General features: G+C 45.9%; 1 protein-coding gene across 3 annotated transcripts in view; it reads left to right on the top strand.

Annotated features, from left to right (window-relative positions):
• TRMT1L (tRNA methyltransferase 1 like) overlaps positions 1 to 27,170 on the top strand; it is a 281,542-nt gene that overhangs the window by 234,418 nt on the left and 19,954 nt on the right. For 2 of the 3 annotated variants that reach the window (XM_040331220.1, XM_040331222.1), the window contains 3 exons: positions 7,102 to 7,180; positions 16,169 to 16,329; positions 25,918 to 25,971. In XM_040331220.1, coding sequence (XP_040187154.1) covers positions 7,102 to 7,180; positions 16,169 to 16,329; positions 25,918 to 25,971 — 294 coding nt within the window. The remainder of the gene's footprint in view (positions 1 to 7,101; positions 7,181 to 16,168; positions 16,330 to 25,917; positions 25,972 to 27,170) is intronic. The other variant, XM_040331221.1, reaches the window with a different exon arrangement.

A 27,170-nucleotide genomic window follows, 5' to 3' on the forward strand; every position in this document is an offset into this window, starting at 1 on the left:
GATACTGGCCCGGCTGTGACAGCGGGAGTTTGTTATCGTGGGATGTCTGGACGACATTCTCCTACAAGCTTCTTCGAGCTCTGCATTGGTGGAGCCGTGTCTATCACGTGTCAGGCTCTCCGAGTGTTCGGCTGGTTTCTGGATTGTCCTGAAATCAGGGTTGATTCCGTCTCAGGGACTGGAATACCTGGGACTAGTCTTGGATTCCGCCGGGGCGGGAGTGTTTTTCTCCTAACGGAAAAACTTCAGACTCTGCTATCTGCTGTGCAGCAGTTGCCGACCCAGAAGTGGTCATCTCTGCGATTCTGCAGGAAGGTTCTGGGTCAGTTGGTAGCCTCTTTCGAGGCGGTTCCGTATGCCCAATTCCACGCCAGGGTACTACGGAGGGAACTGCTGTCACGATGGGACTAGCTTCCGTCATCTCTGGATTACCAGATTCAATTGAGTCATCTGATCAGGTCTCCCCTGGTGTGGTGGCTGGCGTTTCCGGTGCTTCGGGCCGGAAAGTCATTTTTCTGCAGGCCACTGGACAGTGGTCACGACGGATGCCAGCCTCTCCGGTTGGGGAGGGGCGCTTGGGGCACCCAGTCAGCCCAGGGGCACTGGACTCAGGTGGAGTCCTGCCTACTGAATAACGTTCTGGAGCTCCGAGCAATCAAGCTTTGCCTTGCCAGGTGGTCCCTGGATCTACAGGGCCGACCGGTCAGGATCCTGTCCGATAACACCACGGCCATGGCGTAGGTTGATCATCAGGGAGGCACACGGAGTTCTGTTGCAGCGACGGGGTCGCGCACATCCTTTCGGTGGGCCGAAGGGTCCGTTCCGGCTCTATCGGCCGGGTACATTCCGGGAATACGGAATTGGCTAGCTGACTACCTAAGTCGCACTGCACTGGGCCAAGGAGAGTGGTCTCTCCACCCGCAGGTGTTTCGGGGTCTGTGCCGAAAGTGGGGCACTCTGGACGTGGACCTTCTAGCTTCCCGTCTCTATCGGTAGGTGCCACGGTTCGTGGCCAGGTTTAAGGACCCGTGGGCGGACGCGTCAGGCGCGTTGGTGGCTCCTTGGGGTCACTGTCGCCTACTTTACACCTTCCCTCCTCGGAAGCTTCTTCCTCGCCTGCTGCGCTGAGTGTAAGCTGTAGGGATTCTATCAGTCCTGATTGCCCCAGATTGGCCGCGTCGCTTCTGGTACGCGGCCCTGATGCGTCTGGTGGCAGACGCCTCCTAGCGTCTTCCCCTGGGAATTGATTTTCTGTTACAGGGTCCGATCTTCCACCCTGTTTCACAGCCACCGGCCTTAGCGGCGTGGCTGTTGAGAGCCAGGGGCTTAAGGACCGAGGCCTATTGGGCTCGGTGGTCTCTACCATGCTGCCTGCACGGAAGTCTACCTCACGTAGGTTTTTTCCTCATACATGGAAGGCCTACTTCTCTGTGTGTGTGGAGATGAACTGGCACTCTCGTACATGCGTTGTGTACAGGATTCTGCTGTCTTTGCAGCAGGGAGTGGTTCAGGCTCTCGCCTTACGTACGGTTAGGAGCCAGATTTCTGCTCTGGCTGTTTTTACTTGCAGCGACCCTTGGCATCGCACTCCTGGGTGCGTACGTTGGGTCAAGGGGTTTGGCAGGTGGCCCCTCCGATGCACCCTCCATTACCCCCATGGGACTTGAATTTAGTCCTTTCGGTGCTTCCGGATGCTCCCTTTGAGGACATTCGGGAGGTTTTTTGTTTATTGTCACAAAAGGTGATTTTATTTCTGGTAGCAATTACCTCGATCAGGCGGGTGTCTGTCTGTTCTGGCGGCCTTGTCTTGCAAGGCTCCCTGCTTGGTCATCCGTAAGGATGAGGTGGTGCTGCGGCCGCAGCCGTTTTTTCTCCCTAAGGTCGTTTTGGCTTTTCACTTGGATGTGGACATTGTTCTTCCATCCTTATGTCCTTGGCCGAAATGCCAAGAGGAGGCCACTTTGCATCCTCTGGATGTGGTTCGGGCCCTACGAGTGTACTTATATGTTACGGTTCCGTTCCGGAAGTCGGGCTCACTGTTCGTGTCGGTGGCTGGCCCTACAAGAGGGCCTGGCAGTCTCGTCGGCCACCGTTCCTAGGTGGTTCCGACGGATTGTGCTTCAGGCCTATGCCCTGAAGGGGCGTGCGCCCCCCTTTCGGGTTAATGGCGCATTTGACCAGGACGATCGGGGCCTCTTGGGCTTTCCGGCATCATGCCTCTGTGTTACAGCGGTGTTAGGATGCATCCTGGTCGTCAATCCACGCTGTTTCAACGTTTTACGAGGTGGATGTGTGTGCATCTTTTGATGCCTTCCTCAGCCGCAGGTGTTACGGGCGGCAGTTTATGTTTGGAGTTTCTCCGTTGAGCAACTCCGGTTTTTGTTTGGGGTGTAACCTGGTTTGCTGTGTTACTTTCCCACCCCTCGATTTTTTTGACACTGCTTGGGGACGTCCCTAATGTCAATGAAGGCTGTGTCCATCTATGAACGGAAGAGAAATAGGATTTTTGTACTCACCGTAAAATCCATTTCTCTGAGTTCATAGACGGACACAGCACCCACCCCTCCTTGGTTTGTGCTAAAAATTGCGGCACTTTACTGCCAACACCGCCCCCACCCCAGTGTAAAAGGGGCCTTAGATTGTTTTGATGGATGCGTCTGCTCTGGCCATCCAAAAAGCACAAAAACCGGGTGGCATACAGACCAATTAAAAAGGTTTTCAGTCCCTTATCCCTGTAAACCTTCTCAACCAACTTGATTATCCATGAAACTAGAGCAGGGATCTGCAAAATATGGTTCCCCAGCTGCCGCAAAACCACATGTCCTATGAGGTATTGTAAAGCTCCGATATGTAGACATGACAAGACATGATGGATACTGCCGTTCTGGAATGACCGTTGCCCCTGTCTTTACAAATGGGTTAGATCAAAGTCTGAAGAGTTGTGATTCGAAGATAGTGTCTTAGTACCGAAGTAATATCGTCTTTGTGAAGAAGGTCGAATTTGGATCTGAAAAGATTGAAAATAGTAGAGGAAGAGGAGAAATTGGGGATGAATCCATGTACAGTTCTAAGTTCCACTCTATCCGAGTACAAAAAATAATATTCTTGTCTTCTGATCCCAGAGCCTGAAGTTCTGATACTCCCCAGCCCGATTCCATTGCCACAAAGAAAAATAGTTTCCAAGTGAAATTCCACAAGGATGCTGAATCAGATGGGGTAAAAGGCTGTTGGGATCTCTCTATCACTCTGGAGCCCTTACCCTAAGTGGGAATTTTTTTTTTTTAATGGGTTGCCTCATCTTCTTGACTGTCTTGAAGAATTTGATTATTAAAGGATCTTCGGCCCATCTCTTGTCCTCACAGCAGAGATTGCCACCAGCTGTACCCTTTTAAATTAAGAAAAAGAAAGCCCTAGGGCTGATGCTGCGCTATAGATGAAAAATAAATTTACAATGAAATAGTGATAAATTAGTGAAAAAAAGCAGCTTGCACTTAAGTTCAATACAAAAACTTAAAATACAATAAAAATCCCAAAAAAAGCAGCGCTAAAGTGATACAATAAATTAGCACATATGTAAACAAATTAATATATAGAACAGGTGATGTTTGACCTCAATATCACGTGAATAATGGATTAATCAAGTGATAATAAATCCTGATATAAAACACTCAAAAAAAGAAAAATAATAATTTTTTTTAAAAAAGAGGAAAACTAAATTTTAATTAGAGTCATGTAAAAATTGTCTTCCAAAGTAAATCAAGGTGATTCCAGAAAAGCAGTGAGTGACACCAATCTTCCCAAAAAGCAAACGTGTCTTCAAAACGCCCAATTGTGTAGGTAGCCTGCTTACCAAAAAGCCGTTACTGCAGATAGCAGTCACGCCAATCTCAGGGAACATGGGTCTCCCCAGAATCAATCAAAGGCAGCAGCTAGTAATCCAAGGATTGCTCAGAAATAGAAAACAAAGACTTTCATAGTGCAGTATGTAGTGTTTACTATTTCAGTTTAGTAAACGAAAATATTGCACTTACAAAAACGATGTTAATGTTCAGCATTAATGTCATGAGAGCTGCGGCATCTCCATCTGCTTCTCCTTACTTCCTGTATACTTGTAACACCACCGTCTCGATAGACACCCTACGCACGTTTCGTCAATCCTCCATAGACGTCCTTTGGTGACGAGACGTGCGTAGAGTGCTGTTGACGTCAAATTGTAGATGGGCCTGGTTGACCAAAAATCTCAGATATTTCTGTAACAGTTGTAGTATGGGTGCATGCAAGTAAGCATCCCTGAATCCCAGTGTACATCTAATTCTGCGGTTCTTGAGAATCAAGTCTGACTTTCCTCCTGTAAAGCAGGAAAAGGCTTTCTGTAACCTTTCTGCAAAGAGTAATTTAACATAAAAAAAGGGTATTTATACTAATTTTGTTTTGACATGGTTTCAGTTGCCTGTAGTTCTGACCACAATACCCATATGGCAATCACAAGTAGTGACACTGATCTTGCGAAGTAACGAATTGTATGCATCGCTGTTTCACCAGTGAAGTCTGCTGAGAGCCATAATTCGTCCAAAGCCTTGACTATATTTTCCCTAGGAACATTTTGAGGCGTTACAGGCTGGACATAGGGCTGAACTAGGCGGAACTACCAGGCCCTGGCATTCCGCCACCGGACTCGGAGGGTCCCGTGGAATCTAGGACGGTCCCGTGGAATCTAGTACGGTCCTGTGGAATCTAGGACGGTCCTGATGGTGGCCCTGCCAGTATTATACCGGCAGTAGTGTGGTCGCTTTATGGGGGCACTAGACTGCCCAGTTCACCCCAAGAGTGGCACTACACTAAAAGCATAGCGCAAGCCACTGGGACTCTTTTCGTGCTGCCCCCCTGCAAAGTGCTGCCCTATTCCTGGGCCTTGTTGGCCTAGGCCAAGATACAGCATTGATTACGGTACCAATAACTGCTTCAACTTATATGGGAAGGCTGTCCACAAGGTTTAGGAGTGTGTCTTTTCTTCCAGAAACGCATTTATGAGGTTGGGTGCTGATGAGAAGGCCTGGCTCTCATCCATGTCTTTATGGACCTTGCTCTGTGCACTTGACTTTGTGAAGTCGGATTGCATTGCCAGTTTGAAATCATGCAAATTCAGCTGAACTCGCATGATTTCTAACCCACATTCAGTGTGAACCTAGGCTAATAGATTTTTTTATGATGTGGGTTTAGTGACACTTTAAACAATTTTAGTTAATTAACCCCAGTTTGCGTTCCAGAATCCCTTATCTAGACCAGTGAGTGTATTAGCACTTTGTAGCCAGCTGGACAGGAAACAGATCTTGAGCAGAAACCATTAAAAGATAAATAATTGGGGTGACATTTTCAGAAACCCCACCTGCATAACATGGCTATATGTTTTATATATATATATATATATATATATATAATACACACACACACACACACACACACACACACGGCTCAAAATTTCAAGTCCTGAGCTACTAGCCAGGCCTCAAGGGTTACTCGCCACCAGTTACCCCACCCAGCCCGCCCGCCCCTATTTTCGCCCCTAAACACGCCCTCATAAATTATCTCATGAAATGACACTTAACTGTTTTATGCAGAATTAAGTTATAAAAATATTAACAACAACTGTATCCATGCCCACCAAGGCAGCCTGTGTCCACCAAATGCAGCCTACCTGTGCAGGGGAGGAGAGGAACAGGAGAGCCGCTCAGGTGATCAGAGCAGCGCGGGGAACACAGGATAACGGTTTTCATTTTAATTGCCATGTTCCCGCCGCTCAACGTCATATTCAGCCCCGCCCCCTGGCCGGGGAACTTTGACACATCACCCCCCCCCCCCCCCCCCGACTCGCAGACTGACCTATTTTCAGCTAGCTTCAGTCTGGTTACATGATCGCCTGTGTGAGCCAGCGGTGGCTGCAGGGGAGAGGAGAGCGTGCTCGTCAATGACTTGTAAAGCCTGGAGTGGTGACATCAAATATACATTCCTGTGTCCCATCTGTTGGTGCTCCTTCCTCTCCCCTGCATACACCACTGGCTCGCACAGGGAATAACATGACCGGACAGCCTGAAAATAGGTGTTTACATATTTTCTACACAGGTTAGCCATCATAGGCATTAGGAGTGGGATTTTATATTTCAGTAAAAAAAATAAACCCTAATGAGTATTGATCCCAAGTGCACAGTGCTGCAACAAGTATTATAGTGTGAATATGACATGTGTAGCTTCCATTAAACTGAAATATTATAAAATAACCTACTGGGTAGTGAGTCCCAATCACCGGTGCTGCAAGAAACCTCAACCTCATTGTGCAAATAAATAAAGTAAAAAATATTTCATAAAACAATTCATCAAATTCAATAATTCTAAGATAGCCCTACTGGGTAGTGAATCCAAATCACCAGTGCTGCAAGAACACACAATTGTGCAATATATAAATAAGCAAACTAATTCCATATAACAATCAATAAAAACCATCCAAAAAACATGACTGTGAATGAACATTTTATTAATAATTATATAAAATGAGTTTGTTTATATATTTGTACAATTTGTGTTTTTTGCAGCAATGGTGATTTGGATTTACTGATACAGACATTAGGATCAGAGAGACAGGGGAGCTGAGGGAAAGGGGGAAGAGGGGGAGGCTAAGAGATGACGAGAGAGACTGCTTTCTCTACCTGTGTCTCCTTTGATCCTCCCTGGCAGCGTGCCCGTCCTCTGGGTCCCCAGTCAGATTGTTCCCCCGGGCCTCATTTCACTGTGAAGAGGAAGTAAGAGCAATCCATGCTCTGGAGGCACGGTAGATGCTGCGCCCGCTGCTTCTCACCTCTTGGGGGGGCGGGGTCAGGGAGAGAGGTCAAGGAGGCGGCGGCTGTGGTTAAACTATTCTCCTGGCTTCCTCGGCTCCTTGCTGAATACCGCCATGAGAGAGATCCCCCTGCTGACGGGGGGGGGGGGGGGGGGGTTATTACAACACATTTTTACATTACTACATTACTATACATTAGGAAAAAGTAATGTAAAATGCACAAACAAAACCGTCACACTATCCCTTAACAATGTTCTTTTATTTTAAAGAAAATCCATATAAACAGCTGCCGTGTGATTGCCATGAAAGTATGCCTGGAAGATCAGCGGCCTTGCTTGGCCCAATGTGGTAAGTAATGTTTTCTACTGTCTGTGATGTGTTCTACTGTCACAATGCAAATTTGCTTGCTTGCTAAATGTCCAGATTGGTGTCTTTTACCAAAATGCCTGTTAATTCACAACATGCAAATGGGATGGGAACACAAAATATCAAGAGTATTACAGATAGAACTGTGCTTGCATATTGCATAAAAAAAAAAAAACTATCTACATTTTGATTATTTTAAACCTTTGCATTCAACTAGATGTTCCATTAAGACCAGTTCATTATTAAATTCCCAAACAAATATTGTTTTAGTAACTGCACTATATGGGCAGTGTTCATCAAACAATCCTTGAAGCGGTAATTGTATTAAGCATTTGTATTCTGTATGGCCAGCATTAGACAATTGTTCAGCTCAAAAACCCCCTGTTTCTTCAGATTGCTACCAAATACATTTGGTTAGACTTGATGTTTTGAACAAGATAAAGAAAATGTTTATGTCATACATATATGATCATAATCCTGACCCCATTCAAACATCTTAACAGTCCCAAGGATCAGGCCTTCTGGGACTTCCATAAATGGCAAGCTTCTGCAGTAATTGGACACTGTTTTATTATATATTTTGTTCAGATAATTTCTGGAATAGCATTGATGAAAACCCCTAGAGGTAAACACATAAAGCTGTCTCCACATTCTTAAAGATGATGGGTTTTACTTCCTCTTTGTTTCCATGCAAAGGTAAAGCATAATGGGCTACTATGCATCACGTCCATCTTCCTTCCGGGTATCGCGGCTCTGGCGCTGTGATTGGCCAGAGCTGCTATGACGTCATGCGCGCGGGAGCCGCCATTCACGGCACTCCTTTAGAGATGGCATGCTCGTCGTTTCTAAAGTGCGCCTGTGCCGTAGACATCGTCGCCCGTCTGATTTGTAAATATTTTCTAAACCGTCAAGAGGGTGGGATTTTATCAAGCTATGAAATGACTTTTAATGCCTCTCTCAGGCTAATTTTAAACAGGTATAAAAGAAAATAACCTAAATAGCGTAGTGCTTTTCTCACATCAAATGAAAAATAAATATATAAATAGGGATAGAACCCAAATAGTGAAAAAATACACCCTGCAAATACCACTGGAATAATGCATTAAATACTAAATAAATGTTCACATATAATAAACACAAATCATGTGGCTCATAGATAGAAACATATTTATCAATTGAATCAAAAGTTGCAATATAGTTCAATATATAGATATAGCTGCACAAAAGTCCAAATACCAAGTGAATCTTCATTCAAAAACAATCCTCTAGCTAGCTGGAGGACATACGGAGACACCCTTGTGACAGCAGCACTGTCTGAGAAGATAGTGTTAGATGGACTGGTAGATTTCGTTTTCATAAGCACCTAACTAAGCAAAACTCCAGCTAACACTGTTCAAGCAGTTACAGAAATTCTGTTTTCATTTTTCTGTCAGTGTTAACTGGTTTGTTTTAACCTTTTAACTTCCACTTGTTCTGCCCAAGTTGGGTTGTTAAAGGAAATTGAAAAATAAGCACGCAGGATCAACAGGTAAAATTAAGGTTACACAGGAGACTCAAAAAACAAAGCACGTCATATAGGTTATTTTTTTTTTTTTTTGATCTTTAGTGCCACTTTAACCACTTGAGCACTTATACCCCCTTCCTAACCAGGCCAATTTTCAGCTTTCGGTGCTCACACTTTGACAATTACTCAGTCATGCAACACTGTACCCATATGAAATTTGTGTCCTTTTTCCACAAATGGAGCTTTTGTTGGTATTTTTTGCACTATGAATAAAAAAAGACCAAACATTTTGTAAAAACATTTCCTTAGTTCCTGTTATAACATGTTGCAAATGTAATTATTGAATTTATAATTTTGTTCTTTGTGGAGGTTATAGTCTACAAACTATGGAGCCAATCATTGAAAATTGATCACACCTGATGTACTGATGGTCTATTTTACTTCTCGACACCGAGGCCCCTTTCCCCAGTCGTTTTCCAGGACAGCCCATGAGAGAAGCTCCTCCTCCAACAGTAACAGGAAACACCACATACACTTTAAAAGACAGTCCCTCTGCTGAACTGGTCAGTTTTTCTTTTTGTTTTATCCGGACGGACGAGATGCATCACATAGAACCTGGATGAGGGAGGCCTCTGTTCTCTGGTTTTCTTTTTGTTCCACCCACATCTTTACCTACTTGGCTCCACTGGGAGCAGCGAATAGACAACTCGGAGGAAGGTGGTAGCTTGGTTCCCTTTCTCCTTCTGTGCCTGGTGAAGGCCATGACTGGAAGTGGCATACCCTCTTGACAGGAACCAGCACAGGCAGCGTGGGTTCCCAGTCCAAGTGTCTGGGTGCGTGCACTGTCTGCACTATAAGACATTTTTGGGAAGGGGCTTGCACAGTAGCTGCGTTGAGTTGTGGCCTGTCTGTGTTCCTGTGTGACCGGATGATGCACGGGCAGTAATCCTGATGGGCAAAAGTAATTTCCAGGTGCTTGAGGCTCTGGTTCCAAGCCTCTTTTTCAGTGCAGAAGTAGGGGAAGGACTAGCGGGTGGGTGCCTTTTAAATAGCATTTCCTTCAAGCAAAGGTCTTTTGGGAAGCTACAGGTGGAGGAGCTAATACTGCATTTTGGGCTCAATGCAGCTCAGGCGGATACAGGCACCCTTTGCACCAGCAGGACACAGGTAAGATGGAGGTTGCTTTACCTACCTGCTTTCACCTAGCCTGTAATTTGTCACCTGGGGCCCCTTGAGTTGGGGTTAATGTCACAGGGCACTGTTGGGTTCTCCCTATTTACCAGGGAGAATAATAAACCTGACTAGTGCCAAGATCCCCTATTCCTGTGCAGGGGCTGTAGGGGATTCCTAGATGGTGGATTGGGTGGGGGTTTTACCAGCCCCATTACTCCTCAGCTGGATTCATGCAATGGGTCCAATAAAAGGACCTCTTCCTCTTCTTTAAGTGGAGAGGATGATTTTTTCTGTATAGTAGCTAAATTCCCTGTCAGTAAGGGAACACAGTACAGTATATCTTCAGGGGTTATTGTTTTTAGGTCTATCTTGTAGAATTGACATTTAAGGGAAAGTGTCAGTGTTTTTGCATGCTAGTTATACTAGTTTGCATACTAGCATGTGTTTAGAGCTTAAATGGTTTGCAAACCCTTGTTTTTTGTTTTTTTTTCTAAATAACAAACATGTCATACTTCCACTGTGTAGTTCGTTTTGTACAGAGTGGCCCTCATCCACCTCTTCTGGGGGGGGCCCCTGCAGCGCTGGTGGATCCTCCCCTAATCGATTGTCCACGTTGGAGAAGACTCTCCTAAGGTGGACACCTGTGTGGTCGTGCTACCAAGTCCTGCATCTTTGTCCATTAATACAGAATGCAGGACTCGGCCCCCGCGTCATTGGAATTGATTGACAGCAGCGGGAGCCAATGGCTGCGCTGCTATCAATCTATCCAATCAGGACATGAGACACTAGCTAGAGCTGGTGTGCTCGTTACTGGTCAAAGGATGACAGAGTTCAGGTATGTAAAACAGGGGGCTGCAGCACTACAGAAGGTTAATCACCTTAATGAATAGAATGCATTAAAGTGGATGTAAACCCACTCTTATCCTTTCTAAACTACTGCCATAGTGCTGATCTATAAGGATATACATGTATCTTTACCTGTCAAATGTCTCCCCTCTGTCTGTTGTTAGAACTGAAAAACTGCAGATTCTGTGGCTGGATCTGTTGTCTGGAGCTCGGTGGGTGGAGTCGTGATGTCATTAGACTCCCCACCCACCTCTACACTCCCCCCCCACCTCTACACTCCCCCTTACACTAAATTCTGCTATGATCACTAACATCCAGTCAAAATCCAGAAAAGTAACCACATGACTTCAGAAAAAGGAGTGGGGGTGGGAATTGAAAAATAATGCCTGTCTCAGGCTAGTGCATGAGATATGTAAATAACCTGTCATTCATAGCAAAGGGGAAGAACGGACAAAAGTTTTCTCCTGTTTGTTCGTTTATCTCACTGAAAAAATAAGAGGATTGCTCAAAGCTGGATTAACTGTTTGTGGCAAGACTGGGCACAGATGATAGGAAATCTTATACTCTATGTTGTGACAGCAAAAATTGGTCCCAGAGAGAGAGAGCGGGGACTAGTGGGGACGGGCCGCGCCGCTTGCGTATGCGCAGTAGGGAACCAGCACTGTGTTTAGCTGCGGTTTCGTTACATGCGGTTTGGTGCAGAAAAAAAAATTGACTGCGTCCAGGAACGACACAGGTAATCACAGTGCACTGTGTCAGCTGCGTTTGGTATGAATCCCCCCGAAGTTGGAAGAAAAGAAGACCGGGCCACCGCTAGTAAAAGAGCTGGAAGAAGATCCCTAGAGCTGCCTAAAAAATTACTTTAAAAGCCTGTCTAGTGTTTTTTTTATTGACACTTTTTCCCCCCGAGGTGAATGGGTAGGGGTACGATGTACCCCATACTCATTCACATAGGGTGGGGGCCGGGATCTGGGGACCCCCTTATTAAAGGGGGCTCCTGGATTCCGATAAGCCCCCCGCAGACCCCGACAACCAACAGCCAGGGTTGTCGGGAAGAGGCCCTTGTCCGCATCAACATGGGGACAAGGTGCTTTGGGGTGGGGGGGGGGGGTGCAGGGCACCCACCCCCCCCCCCCCATATGTTGAGGGCATGCGGCCTGGTACGGTTCAGGAGGGGGGGGGCGCTTGCTCGTCCCCCATTCCCTTTCCTGACCGGCCGGGCTGCGTGCTCGTATAAGGGTCTGGTATGGCTTTTGAGGGGACCCCCACGCCGTTTTCCCGGCGTAGGGGGTTCCCCTTTAAATCCATACCAGACCTGACCCAAGGGCCTGGTATGCTCTTGGAGGGGGAACCCATGACGTTTTTTTATTTAAAATTTGGGGTGGAGTTCCCCCTCATGATTCATACCAAACACAGTGCCTGGTATTGGCAGGGATACAAGTCGGATCCCCGTTCAATATCGTGCCGCAGCTAAACGCAACCACATGTAAACGCAGCTAATCGCACTGTACAAATGCAGTTGATCGCTGTGCCTGGAGTCTTGAATTTCACAGAAAATAAACCTGCTTTTAACTGCGTCAGAAAAGCCGTCCGTGTGAAAGGGGCCTTGCTTATGAGTGCTGGGGTTAGCTATCTTTTACCACAGTGCTTCCCTCTTCAGAGCTTCCTTGCACATGCATAGAAACTGTTTCTCCAATGTGTTAAGGCATTTATGGAATGGAATGTCTTTGCTTTGCTTCACTAAGTGGAGTGTTGCAACAAATTTGCAACACTAAGTCTGCAGGTCATGCGTTGTACTTATGCATTTTGGGGCGGTGTTTATTCTGTGTCAAAATGTTATACCTCTTCCATGGTCTCATGTGTAGAGGATGTGATGGTTTATATTGCTGTATTTATGTAGTATGTCCTTGTGCCAAAATAAATATTGGTACAGGGGTATAGCCATATTTTGCATAGGCGGCGCAGTGGCTTGGTGGTTGGTGCTTCTACCTGCCTGCCCTGGGGTTATCGGTTCAGATAAAACCTTGCCATCAGAGTCCTGCATGTTTTTCGAGTATGCAAGTGGTGCTAAAACCAGTGGCTGGCAAAAGTAAAACATAAGGACAGCAACTTGTTTGCATACCTTCTGCCACTTCACATAAGGCTCTGACAAACACAGCCAGCAGCAGCACCTCCTCATCTTTAGCAATGATTGCAAGTAAGATGGTTTCAGAAGCAAATAAATATGCGCAATTAGGTGTGTATGTGCTCCAATTAACAGAAAGAGGGGTGCATTTGGAGACTTGTTCTAGTGGATTTTTGGCATGCCATAATCCCGTAAAGTATGGTAGTCAGGTCTGCATTTAGGCAAACCCCCTACTGCTTAGTCTTTTCAAGCGGCAGTGGGTGCGCCTTAGCTTGGAGTATCAGCGCTGTCTCCATATAACAAAGCTGTTGTATATAACATGTTTCAAGGCATGAGCTTTGTCACATTTCATATATAAGAATGTAGATGGGGAAAAGTCACTAGACGTATGACTAGCAGATCCGTATGTTTATATTCTATATAGGATGGTGGTTTTTATATTTCCACCATAGTTGGGGCTAGTCTCTATTGAGAATTTAAGATAACTGGTCCCACCAAAATTATGGTATTTCCAAGGGTGGTAAAGGTCTTTGGACTTTTAATGACCCTCCCTGATATAGTAGGTTCTTGCTAATCCTCTCTTGGGCTGTCCTTGAAGACAACTGGGGAAAACCAGAGTTACCAGAAAACCAGACCTACCAGTAAATCTTTCCAGGAGTCTTCCAGGACAGGCAGGTACCTGCCCTTATGTTAATGGTTGTTATGTTTGTATATGCTTTAAGGTTTTGTCCTATGGTTTTTGTTTAAAATTGACCAGTTCAGCAGAGAGACTGTCTTTTAGACCCCTTTCACACTGAGGTGCTTCACAGGCTCTATAGCATTAAAAATAGCGTCTGCAAAGCGCCTCTCCTCTTACTTTAGTGTGAAAGCCTGAGTGTTTTTACACTGGAGTGGTGCGCTGGCAGGACTCTCAAAAAAGTCCTGTAAGCAGCATCTTTGAGACATTGTAGGAGTGGTGTATACACTGTTCCAAAAGCGCACCCGCCCATTGAAATTAATGGGCAGCGCCATCGGCAAAGCAGGGCTTTGCGGGCGCTTTTAACCCTTTTTTGGCCGTTAGCTGGGGTTAAAAGTACCTTGCTAGCGGACTAAAAGCGCTGCAAAAACAATGGTAAAGCGCTGCTAAAAATAGCTGCTCTTTACAGCCGACGCCCAGCGCTGTTCAGTGTGGAAGTGCCCGTAAAGTGTATTGGTGAAGTTTTTCCTTTTGAAGGAGGGGCTTCTCTCATGGGCTGTCCTGAAAGACTCCTGGAAACTGAGTTACCGGTAAGCCTAACTGGTTTTCATATGTGCTTTCCTATCAGGTCCGCCTGTCAGTTTTTCAGATGGGCCTGATTGAAGCCTCCATTCAGATGTCAGCGGTGACATGTTCGCTGGCACCCGCTGCTATTCGATCCTGTCCGTGAAATACAGACGGATGGTGCCCCCAATTTCCATCCGTCTGGCGGATCGGAAAGGTGGTCCGTTTTCATCTGATCTCCCCATAGAGGACAGCGGGGCTCTGAAAGGTCTGTCTCTCACAAGTCTGTGCACAGTGAGAGGAGACGGACCTGTCATCTGCCTGCTCAGATCGATCCCCCGCTGAGCAAATCGGAGTCTGCTGGGTGGAACCACCCATGTGAAAGGACACTTGCAAGCCAAGAAAATACAAATACCCTCCAAATGACCCCTTTTTGGAAAGTAGATATTCCAAGGTGTTTAGTAAAAGGCATGGTTATTTATTTATTTTTATTATTTTATTTAAAGTGGAGGTTCACCCAAAAGTGAACCTCCGCTTTTTGGAATCCTCCCCCCTCCGGTGTCACATTTGACACCTTTCAGGGGGAGAGGGTGCAAATACCTGTATGTAACAGGTATTTGCACCACTTCCGGGTATAGACTCCCGCGTGAGTCCGGCCCCTCTGCGTCACCCAACCCCCCCTCCCCCGTTGTGTTCTGGGAAACACTCGGCTCCCAGAACACAACAGGGAGCATTAAGAACTGCACAGCGCGACTCGCGCATGCGCTGTAGGGAACCGGGCAGTGAAGCCGCAGCGCGACTTTAAAAAAAAAAAAAAAATCAGATGAACCCCCGCTTTAACAAAATTGTCATATTAACAGGTTATTTCTCTCACGTCGCATATGCATACTGGCAACTACAACCCAAAACACATTCTGCTACTCCTGAGTATGGTGATACCACACATGTGAGACTTTTTACAGCCTGGCCACATGCAGGGAGCACCATCAAGTGTTCTAGGAGCATAAATTGCACATCATTTCTTGACTAGTTACATAGTACCTTTTGAAGGCCTTGGACCAATTTTGGAAAGCAAACACCCCAACATATATTCTATTGGGCATAATGAGTTTTTTGAACGTGCCTTTTTTTTTCCCCAGAAGTTTTTGGAAAATGTGCAAAGAAAATTAAAACCATTTTTTTACGGCACTTACGGGCACTGATGTGGATCCACTGATAGGGTGGCACTGATGAGCACTAATAGGGCACTGTAGTGGCGCCGTAGGGCACTGATGTGGTGCTGATACCTCTGTTGTGGCACTGTGATGGCACTGTAGGGCACACTAATCGCAGCCATCTCGCGCTGCTGCACCGGCGACGTGTCCGGTTCAGCTCTTTCCTCACACTGATACAGCGTGTAAGGAGAGAACTGAACTGGACATGACACCGATTTGTTGACAAAGTGATCGCTCCGTAATTGGGCGGAGCAATCACGTGATAAAGGGCCACTGTGGTTGGCCTTTCTTTTACCCCGATCCGTGATTCGTTCGTCCTGCAGACCCAGCCATCACGGACACTTTTGGGTGCGCGCCTCAGGTGATGCACAAGAAGCTGGAGGACGTCAACGGACACCCTACCAGAACTAGCCGGCTGCGCTGTAGACGTCATTCAGCTATAGCGCAAGTGGTTAAGGAATGTGTTACTTCACTGCTTGCCCAAGACAAACCTTTAAATCTGTTATAGTCAATTATATTTATTCTATATCTAGTCTATCCTTGTGGTGTCGGCTGTAAAAAATAAGGATGGATTGAAAGTGAATCACAAAACTAGTGGTATATGAAAATCATTGCAACCAAAACCTTAAGAGTACCCAGGAGTTGTGTATACAGTAAGTGCATGGAAATCATTCATATAATTTGACAGTTTGCTCTTACCTGGCATGAATGATTTTAAATGGTGACTTCATTATCAGTTGTAGTCCTACTTAGAATGTTTATTCTTGTTTGCACAGTGAAAACAGTTTGCTAATAATCCATTACCAGAATATACACACGCCTCCTACATTGTAGATTTATAAGCAGTCTGTGTTCTTGTGTTTCTCAGGTCTGGCTCCCTGTTTAACACAAGCTTTCTGAGAAGAATGCTGTACAAAGCAACATCCCAAGACATTGTGGAAATCCACACACTGCTGAAGACCCTCATATGTGAATCTGAATGCATAACTGTCAAACAGTTTTCTGTTCATCCCATTCAGTACAGTCAAGGTGCAGTTTTAAATTTTGTTAACATTCTTACAATTTCTGCATTTTTTGGATTTTAAAATGTGAATGATCTTCAATGTAGCCAGGGCCAGCCCTACAATGGGTCCCAGTGGGTCCATTGGACCCAGGCAGCACTTTGAGAGGGCAGAAAATTGAACCACAGCCACCTCCCCTTCTCTTCTATTTACCCAACAAATTGACGACGACCAAGATTTTTTTCCAGCAGTTTTGTGTGTCATGACAACTGCCCTCGGGCCTGTCTGCCTGCCCCTGTACTAACCTAGTCTGTCCATATACTACTCTAGCCTGTCCCTATACTGCCCTAGCCCGCCCCTATACTGCCCTAGCCCGCCCCTTGGAATTGAACATAATGGTATGTCATTAAGTTTTGCATACAAAGTGCTGTTGCATGTAAATCTGACTTCCTATTACATTTTTGTTTTAATTATCATGATTTAAAATGCTAGATGTGGGGGTCTTTTGGTGGGCATGATTTTATTTTTTTGGGGGGGCAGCATTTCATTCTTGCACCCAAGCAGCACAATGTCTTGGGTCAGCCCTGAATTTAGCCATCATGATAAATGAAGGAACTAAAAAAAATATCAGTTTTTAATAGCAATATGTAAAACCCCCATATAGCAAAGGCGTCTAATCAGTTTTACGTTTTATTACAGTATTTCCCCCAGCGTCATTCAGGACAGCCACCATGAGAGAACCCAGCTTCTCCCTTCCACAGGAAACACTGCGATAGCCATCTTTCAAATTTCAGCTTCCCCTGCCGGCCCTTCAGTTATTAGTGTTTTTTCCAGCAGGAGACGCTGCAAGGGACCGTGGCTGTATAGCCGGGGAGGCTGAGGCAGTCAGTGGTCCTGTAAGAGAGGTGGGGGTCTCCTGGACCAGCGGCGGGTGGCTTACCTGACCACAACTTGTAATATGCCACCCCATCTTCTCGCAGGTGGATGATTCAGGGGTCTGCTGGCAGGTTCACAGTGGTGGAGTAAGGGGAAGTGTCTCCACCCCACTGCACGTAGAGTGGCCGCAATAGAGCTGGAGCGGGCCGAGTGACAGGTGATGTTGGTTCCAGTGGGGGCGGGTACTTCCCCTTGGCTTCCGGGTTTCGGCAGTGGACACTAAAAAGCATGCTAGGCAGAGGCTGGACCAAGCTGTGCTGACAGCAACAAGCCCGTAGGCACCACATCGCTGGCATGTCGGAGGTGGAACATGCCCAGACTGGCTCCAGCAATCAGAAACCTGGGGAGGAATTCCCACTTACCTTTCCCCCACTGTATAGCTCCTAACATGTGGGGGAATTCCTTCTGAGTGGTCAGAGAAGGGGGAGGCTTGGGACCCTGGGAGGAGGGCCCTGGGGAGTCCCTAGGTGTGTTCCTTGCTGATGTTTCTTGGGTTGCTGGCGGAATGGGTCAGGGTCCCAGCGGTTAACGGTACCCCCTATGTGATTGTGTCTTTCAGGGTAAGAAATTGAGGTCCTACCATAGCTCTAAGCAGAAATGTCCCTCCTGCAGGACTAATTTAAAGGACAGTTGGTCTAAAGTATTATGTGAAGAATTCATAGATGGGGAACGGGCCTCAAAACAGGAGAGCAACTTGGCAGCCTCCGTGAAGGAACTTTCCTCTATCTTTCAATCGTTTAAAACGTTTTTTTGAGGGGTTTCAGTTACCGCAACCCTCATCGGGCCCCTTGTCGGTTGCAGCTCCTCCTTCAGCACAGCAGGATGCAACACCAGCACTACTGGTCATCCCTGCCAGGAGAGGAAAGAACCACTGGAGTCTCCAGAGAAGAGACTGGGGAGCAACTGGACAGTGCAGAGTCAGAGGGCGATGGGCTGGAAGGGGAGCCCAGCAGGTCCTTGTGGTACAAACTGTCCCTAGAAGAGGTAGAAGACCTCCTAGGGGCAATCCACACCACTCTGGGAATTCAGGTAGATAAAAAAACTTTTTACGCTCCGTTATCAGATGTATCAGGGCATGGGCAAACAGAAAAGGAAAATTTTTCCCTGTCCATAACGTTTTGGTAGAGGCAGTCAAAAAAGAGTGGCTTGATCCAGAATGGAAACCTTTCTTCAGGATGCTGAAGAGAAGGTTTTCTTTTCTGGAAGATGCTGCATCTGTGTGAAATAAGAATCCAAACGTGGATGCAACTTTTCCCAAGTGTCCCTGGACACGTGGGGGGCCCTGTCAGACGTTATGGATAAAAGGATGGACCTCCTCCTAAAAAAAAATTTGGGAATCGTCCGTGGGGAATCTGAAGCCAGCAATGGCGGTGATGGTCGTGGCCCATAACCTGAAATACTGATTTCCAAGATACAGGTGCAATATCCTCCTTCCCTGTGCTGCTCAAAGGGGTGGCCTACATAGCGGAAGCTTCGGCCGAGTCTGTCCGCATGTCCACCAGATCCTTGGCCAAAAGAGGCTTATTGCTTAAAACTTGGCAGGGGGATAACGCTTCCAAAGTCAAATTATGTGGCATCCCGCTGACAGGGGACTTACTCTTCTGTCCTGGTCTAGAAGCTGTATTAGACTGCACCACAGATAAAAAGAAAGCATTTCCAGTTAAACGCAAACCCACAGGCAAAAAAGGGGTTTCGTACTCCAAAGCGCACAAGGGCTCTCAAGCCTGAGGCTAAGAAGAAACAAAGGGGGCAGCGATATTTCACCCTCCTGAACATTGGGGGCCTTCATCCCACAGTGGGAAGCAGTCTCCTGCAGCCAATTTATTCTGGGGGTTGTAAGGAGGGGATGCTGTCTAGCGTTAAGATCTCCCCCCCCCCCCCCCCACGCAGACACCTAGTGACGGAACTCCAGAGGTGTGCGGAGAAGTCCGAGGCTCTTTTGGAATCGTTGAGAGAGTTGGAAAGCTAAAATGTAGTGTGCGGGTCCCAGCGGACGAAATAGGACAAGAGTTTTACTCCCACGTTTTTGTGGTGCGGAAGCCCTCAGTGTGGTCTACCGAGGGTTCCGTATGGACTCTATTTTTTTTTTGGTCAGGGCACTACTGCCCCCAAACTGTTACATGGCATCCCTCAGAGATGCCTTTCTGCATATCTCGATCACAGAAAGGTTTCAGAAGTCTGTCGGTAAGGGTCGGGGAAGAAGCAATCCACTTGCAGTTTCAGGCTCTTCCATTTGGCCTAGCCTCCTTTCACGAAGGTCATTGCAGAGGCCATGGCCTTTCTATGTCTGAGGCATCTCAATAATTGCCAACCTCAACGATTTACTCCTCTTTGCCCCTCCGAGGAACATTTAACACGCAATCAGGAATTTACAAAACTCTTCTAGAGGGGCCTGGGGTGGCTGTTAAACCCCTCAGTCCCATCTAGTACCCTCTCAGTAAATTACATACTTGGGGTATCTGTTGGACTCCAGACAACAGAGAATATTTCTACCACAGGAAAAGGTACAGAAAATAGATGTAATGAGATTGCTGCAGGACAACCAGCCAGTCTCAATTAGGAGGGGGAAGGGCATCGCTGGGGCTGTTAACATTGGCTATCACAGCAGTGCAGTGGGCGGGGCTGCATTTTCATCCCCTACAGACCTTCATTTTGAAGGTGTGGAACCACAGTCGGTCAACATTGGATGCCTTAGTAAGCGTACCACCGCATAGTAAAGAGGTCGGTCTGGTGGTGGAGAGCGATGGGAAACCTGTCACAGGGCCGGCTGTGGGTTTTTCCGGTTACCAAAGTGGTGACCATGGATGCAAGTGGCAAAGGATGGGGGCATACTTGGGACCCCTGATGGTTTAAAGCGCCTGGATGAAAGTGGAACTCCAAAGGTTATCGAACTGGAAGGTGTTGAGGGCTGTATCCTAAGCACCTGATGCCTTCCAGAGCGAACTACAGGGCCACCACATTCAACTAAGGTCGGCCAACTCCTCGGTAGTGGCATACATAAATATACAAAATAGGAAGATACTGCGCAGGTCTATGAGTGAAATAGTGATGACACTATAAACATATGTGAGAAAAATAATAAATATAAAAAATAAAAAAAAGAGCTGCTGCAACTTATATGTAAGATACACACACAAATACAATATAAAAGGAAAAGCTGCGCTGCAAGTTGAATCAACATAAATATTCAATTATGTATTAAAGTGCACAAAATCCCAGTGCAAAACTGAAAGGTAAATTAGTGCAAAAGTCCATATATGAAGTATCACAGAGGAATGCAGGAAGTGACAGGAAGTTCTCCGAATAAGTGAAACTAAATATCCAGGCACAAATCTTGTGAATCAGATGACAAATCCACCACCACTTATGTATCAGCTGCTTACCAGAGCAAGAATAAATTCAAGCATGTACAGCATGGGTCAATATGGGTCCTGGATAGACTGCCACTCTCTCTCCTGTATCACCAATCCTCTATGTCAGACCAACTTTCTCCATAGATGTTACCCAAAGGAGAAAAACACTTGCATGGTGTGATATCGTTTTAAAATAGTTTAATGTAAAAAGATATTGCACTCACATGTAAAACGGTTAAAAAGTGCGATCAATAATCGTAAAGCCGGCCGGCTCTGCTGTCTGCTCGTCCTTCCGGGTAGACAGCGTGGATCGTGGTGACGTCAGCACGTCGCTCCTCCCTACGCCGTTTCGTCACAAGGATGTGACGAAAGAAGTCATCCTTGTGACGAAACGGCGATTGGTGATACAGGAGAGAGAGTGGCAGTCTATCCAGGACCCATATTGACCCATGCTGTACATGCTTGAATTTATTCTTGCTCTGGTAAGCAGCTGATACATAAGTGGTGGTGGATTTGTCATCTGATTCACAAGATTTGTGCCTGGATATTTAGTTTCACTTATTCGGAGAACTTCCTGTCACTTCCTGCATTCCTCTGTGATACTTCATATATGGACTTTTGCACTAATTTACCTTTCAGTTTTGCACTGGGATTTTGTGCACTTTAATACATAATTGAATATTTATGTTGATTCAACTTGCAGCGCAGCTTTTCCTTTTATAGTGGCATACATAAACAAGAAGGGTGGAACGAGGAGCGGAACCCTGTTATCCCTGGCATCAGAAGTTCTCGACTGGGCAGAACGCAACTCTGTCCCTTCAGGCTGATAACCAGGAGATTGGGTGGGCTTTTTTTGCATTGAGGGAGAATGCAAAAGCACCGTTCTTCTCTCTGAACAGGTCAGAAGTGCCCTAGCTGTGGATGCTCTAATGCAAAGTTGTCATTTTCCCGCGCTGCTATGCCTTCCCTTTGCCAGCCAAAAATTCACACAAAGTATGTGAAAGAGAACGAGCGAACCCCCCTTGATGCTGCCAGACCGGGAGGATCTTGAATGGTATTATGTCCGCCGGTAGAGCGGTGGAATCTTGCGGCCTGGTTACTGAGGAGGAGCTACTAAGAGGTGGCTTGTCGGCCAGGTTAGTCTCCACTCTGCTTTATGGCAGGAAAAAGACACACCTGATATATCAAAAAACCTGGAAGCACTTCATTGTCTGGTGTGTGGAAAGTTTATACGAGGTGAACAGCCCCATTGCATTGTTGGATTTCTTGCAGTGTGGGGCAGATAAGTGGTTTGCCGTAAGCATGCTAAAAAGCCAGGTCTCTGTCCTAAGTGCATTTTTGGAAAAAACACTTGCCACCAACCCTTGGGTGGTGAGATTCTTCAAGGCACTGGGTAGGTAAAGGCCGGTTCAGAGGCCACCTTTCCTGAAGTGGGGCCCTTTTGAACCCCTGTAGGAATGCGCTTTAAAAAAATCTTACTTTGCAAACGTTTGTTTTGGTGACGATAGGAGGGTCGGTGAATTACAACCATTATAAATTAGACCTTCCTTTTATTTTTTTTATTTTTGATCACCTAGACTAATCTAGCCTTTTTACCAAAGGTGGCTTCAAAGTTCCACAAAAGCCAAGAAATTGTTTTGCCCACGTTTTGTTCCAATCCCTCATGTGGAAGGGAATTTCACATACTAAGATGTAAGACAATGTGTCCTCCAATATGTGAAGGAAACAAAACGCGTCAGAAAGACAGATTCATTATTTTATTTTTCGGGGGCAAGGAAAGGTTGTAAGACCTCCAGACACACAATAGCTAGGTGGCTTAGGTTGGCCAAGCAGATATTCTAGCATGCAAAGAGGCACACTTCACTAGAGCTATGGCGTCTTCTCGAGCAGAGCAAATCTGCAGAACGGCAACGTGGCCCAGTTTCTCCACCTTCGTAAAACATTACAGGATGGACCTGTTGGCAAAAGAGCAGTGCTTTGGGAGAAAGGTTTTGCAGGCCGTAGACCCGCCCTAACCGTGAGTGATCGTTTTTCCTCTCATGGTGGCTGTCCTGAAAGATGCTGGGGGAAAATGAGTTGCACTTACCGGTAACGTCTTTTCCTGTAGTCTTTCAGGACTTCACCGGTTACCCACACGAATACATGAGGTTCTTGGGGACCTCGACACAGGTACTACAGAACTATGATTGATATGTTATTGTGTTCTTGTGTCTCTCTATCTGGCCAGAGTTGCTCTGGAAAAACTGAAAGACCGTCAAGGGAGTCTGGAATTTTAAAGGTGGTCATCGCAGTGTTTCCTGTGGAAGAGAGGAGCCAGGGTCTCTCATGGTGGCTTCCCTGAAAGTCTGCAGGAAAAGATGTTACAGGTAAGCGTAACTTTAATTTTTCTGTCCATGCGTCGGTCACTAGATGGATTGTTTTTTGGGATTTTTTTTTCGTTCGCCCAAACAAAGTGAATGGAGACCTCCTTTCCCGCCCTCGCAGCACATAATATTCTGACAACAGTTCCCGCTGCTCTCTGAATACACTGATCAGTGCTCATCAAGAAAAGTTTTACAAGGTTTTCCTTTTGTGAGAAGTTGCTCAAACAATCTGCTTCTGTCTAAATTCAGCAAGTCCCTGCTGAACTGGGCACATTTTTTTCAACAATGACTATGGAACTTATCAGTTTTCAGATCTTTTTAATTTTTCTTTCATACCAGGGCAGAGTGTAGTTGTCTTCTAAGCAACACATTCCTTAGCCATATGCTAATTGAATTATGACCTAAATATTCAGGGTTATTGATCAGGTCAGAAGATTTTGGAGCTTCTGTTAGCTGCACTAGTCTAACCACACATTTTCTGTAAATTCTGATCAGACCTTTGCTGTTGTAGGGACATATTTTTACACATTCCTGTGTAGAGTACTTTTTTAGTTTTAAAAGTTTATGGTAGGCCCTGCTTGAATACCTTGGCCCAGATTCACATACAACGGCGCATAGTTATGCCGGCGTAGCGTATCGAATATACGCTACGCCGGCGCAGAGCGGCGAGCACAGTATTCACAAAGCAAATGCTCCCAACGTTGTGCCGGCGTAACGTAAATTCGTAGGCGTAAGCCAGCCTAATTCAAAGTAGGTGGAAGTGGGCGTGATCCATTTAAATGAAGCGTGACCCCATGCAAATGATGGGCCGAACGAGCGGCGCATGCGCTGTCTCGTGGACGCAACCCAGTGCACATGCTCAGAATCATGTCAGAAATACTCCCTAAGATACGTCGAATCACTGCCTACGACGTGAACGTAACCTACGGCCATCCCTATTCACGTACTACTACGTAAACAACGTAAAATACGACGGCTGTTCCCTGGTCCATACATTTGGGGAATAACTATACGCCGGACGTAAGCCTTACGTAAACCGCGTATATTAATGCGCCGGGCGTAAATCGTAAATCAATGGAAGCGCCCCTTGCGGCCAGCGTAAATATGCGCCCACGATACGACGGCGTAGGAATCTTACGTCGGTCGTAGGAAGCCTATTTTCAGGCGTATCTAGTTCTGTGGGCACGGTGCACAGATATGACGGCGCACATTTACACTTACGCGGCGTATCTCGAGATACGTCGGTGTAAGTGCTACATGAATCCGGGCCCTTGCCTCTAACTACACCTCAACATTTCACCAATTTTAAATATGGAATTTCTACTGCTGTATCTACTCCATTGTTGGTTTACCCCCTGTGTTTTGGATCCTTGCTATATTGCATATTCTGTTTGCATTTTATACCACAGATTGATGCATCAAAATTCTGCTTTAGATATATTTCATACAACTTTAATGTTTTGGTCCTTGCAATTGTAAATCCTCCAGCCCCTGAGGCAGTTCCACACCATGGTTCCCCCCATGTACTGTTGCTTATAGCTGGTATGAGGTTTTAGTTTCCTATACAGCACTTTTTTCTGCAAATCTGGATAGTTTAACTTTTGTCTCATCTGTGTGCAGAATATTTTGATTTGTACTGTAAAAAAAAAGGGGGGGGGCTATTTGGAGTAGTGAAACTTTCTGTTCTTTTTCTTTTGACCTACCATGAACACCATTCTTTTTAGTGTTTTTCATAAAGAAAACCTATGAACACACATTAATTACAAGAGAGATCTGCAGATCCTAGCCTACCATACTAGCTTACATTTCAGTAATCTTGCACTGATGATGGCAGAATGCTGTGAGAATACCAGTGGAGCTGAATTTGTTCTGTTTGTAAATTCTTTCCCATAGAAATCCTTTTGTAAGCCTTAAAAGCTTAAAGAACTCGGACAGCCTTTCATTTTTTTTTTTACCTTACTTCTCAGTCTCCCGACATACTGGCTCTCCACTGATCCACTCCAACCCCAGAATGTGAGCAGTCTCTAAATGTTGTCAAATACAATGCAGAACTGTTTGTCTGCATTGTATGTTATGTCTTACAGGGAGTGGCCAGAGAAGAGAAATGCTTTTTCCATTTGAGAACCAGTTGGGAAGAAGTCTGCAGGAGTAAAAAACGAGAAGTTCCTCTGCTTTACACCCCCCCCCCCCCTAGACTTTGAGCATTTAACCTATACTATGCTGGGGAATGTGGCACTTAAAATCTCCTACATAAATTGTACAGTATAGTTTCTTGTTAAAAAGCTTTTGAGGACATGCTCCCTGCTCACCTTCCCTATAACCATACCACACTTTGTGAGTCCTCAATTTTTTGCTACTGCCCGAAGGTAATAGACCTCCTCTAACGTACTGAAAAATCACTCTTGGCTAGTTTAAACTAGTTTATTTTATCTTTAGATTTTTCAGTTAACTCTTCTAATACCACATAAAAACAGTGCATCCGGATTGGTGTATCCTCTGTAAAACCTTGGGAACCTTCCCCCAACCCAACGCCATAGGGATGGCCTGTAATTTTGCTTTGGGCCCTGGATCCCATACCTCTGCACTTTGTGCAACACAGGTAGTCAGCCTCAGGGTGCTATGCACCACGGCTGTGATCTATCCTTATGGAGCCCAGACCCTGAAGATTCTTTCAGGGGTACACTCACCACATGCACAGTCTGGACCCTATATGGGGACCAGCATTGAAGACGGGTAAGACAAGGTCCCCCTTTGTTACTTAAAAGACCAGTGCCATGTATGATGTATACGGATATAGACTGAACTGAATATGGATGTAGAAACTGATGTAAAAGGCCTGAGTTTTCATGGTTGGTTGTCCTTTTTTTTGTTTTTACTTTGTGTGATAGAACTGATGCTGATCATGTTGTGTTTTCTTTTACTTTATATTAATAAAGCTATGTGACCTTATGATCTCTCTTGCAGAAGAAAGTGGAGTTTTAATTAAAGTTCCAGGTACAGATGTATTGTCAGAACCTGGTATGTAACTTTCACAGATTTTTTTAAATGTTACTTTGTAACTGAAAATACAAAATGTTCCTTGTTCGTATACAGTTTTATTTCCAGGATACTTATCACATTCAGATTTTTTTTATACTTGAAAGTATAACTAAACCCAAGAACAAAAATGTTACATTGCATTCCTAAGATGCATGCACAAACACCTGTTGATCTTGCCAGAAATGCTGAACTGAAAGCAAAAAAATATGTTTGTTCTGTAAACTGCTAATTCTATCACCCTCTTTTCTACGTAATCGAGATAAGCAAAGAGACGGATGTTTGGATTTATTTGAATTATTGGTACACACTCTGGCCCGGATTCACATACATCGGCGCATATTTATGCCGCCGTAGCGTATCTTTTTTACACTACGCCGGCGCAGCGTGGAGAGGCAAGCATGGAATTCACAAAGCAAATGCTCCCAACGTTGCGCCAGCGTAACGTAAATTTGTAGGCGTAAGCCGTGGAAGGTGGGTGTGACCCCATGCAAATGATGGTCCGAGAGTGGAGCAGTGTTTTACGGCCGGCCTATCATGAGCGGCACATGTGCAGTGACGCGGACATATGACCGCACCCCTGTGCGCATGCTCACAACTACGCTGGCGCAACTTCCTGGAAAACGCCAGCCCACCGGCTTATGCCGAGCGCATAAATACGCACAGCCATACGCCCGTCCGGCGCAAAAGTACATCCTGCTTGTTTCCCCCCCTAAAGCAAGGTACTTTTGCTGAGCGATGGCAGCTGCAAATGTTGGCAAGGAGAGGAGGAAGAGGAATTTTTCGAAGGAGGAGAGGGATGTCCTGATTTCGGTTATAGCCAAATTCAATAAGTACCTCCATGGTGCCCACAGTGCCAGGACCAGCAGGGCATGTAAGAGGGAGATCCTGGAGGAGATCACCCTGGAGGTCAATGCCATTGGGAATTAGACCAGGACCCCCGACGATATAAGTATAAAGATTAATGACATGAGACATCGGGTCCGGGACAAGCTGGCCCTTATGAGGAGACACGCCAGGGGCACGGGAGGAGGACCAGCCTCTGCTCTGCGGTTGACGGATGAGGAGGAGATCATCGCCCAATGTCTGGAGAGGGAGCAGATGGAGGGCTTTGACTCCGGTGACCAGGCCTTGAGGACAGGTAAGTGTGTTTTATCCCCTATCTGGTGTGTAGCATGTGA

This window comes from Rana temporaria, chromosome 12 (assembly GCF_905171775.1).
Source record: "Rana temporaria chromosome 12, aRanTem1.1, whole genome shotgun sequence".
NCBI classification, from domain to species: Eukaryota; Metazoa; Chordata; class Amphibia; order Anura; family Ranidae; genus Rana; species Rana temporaria.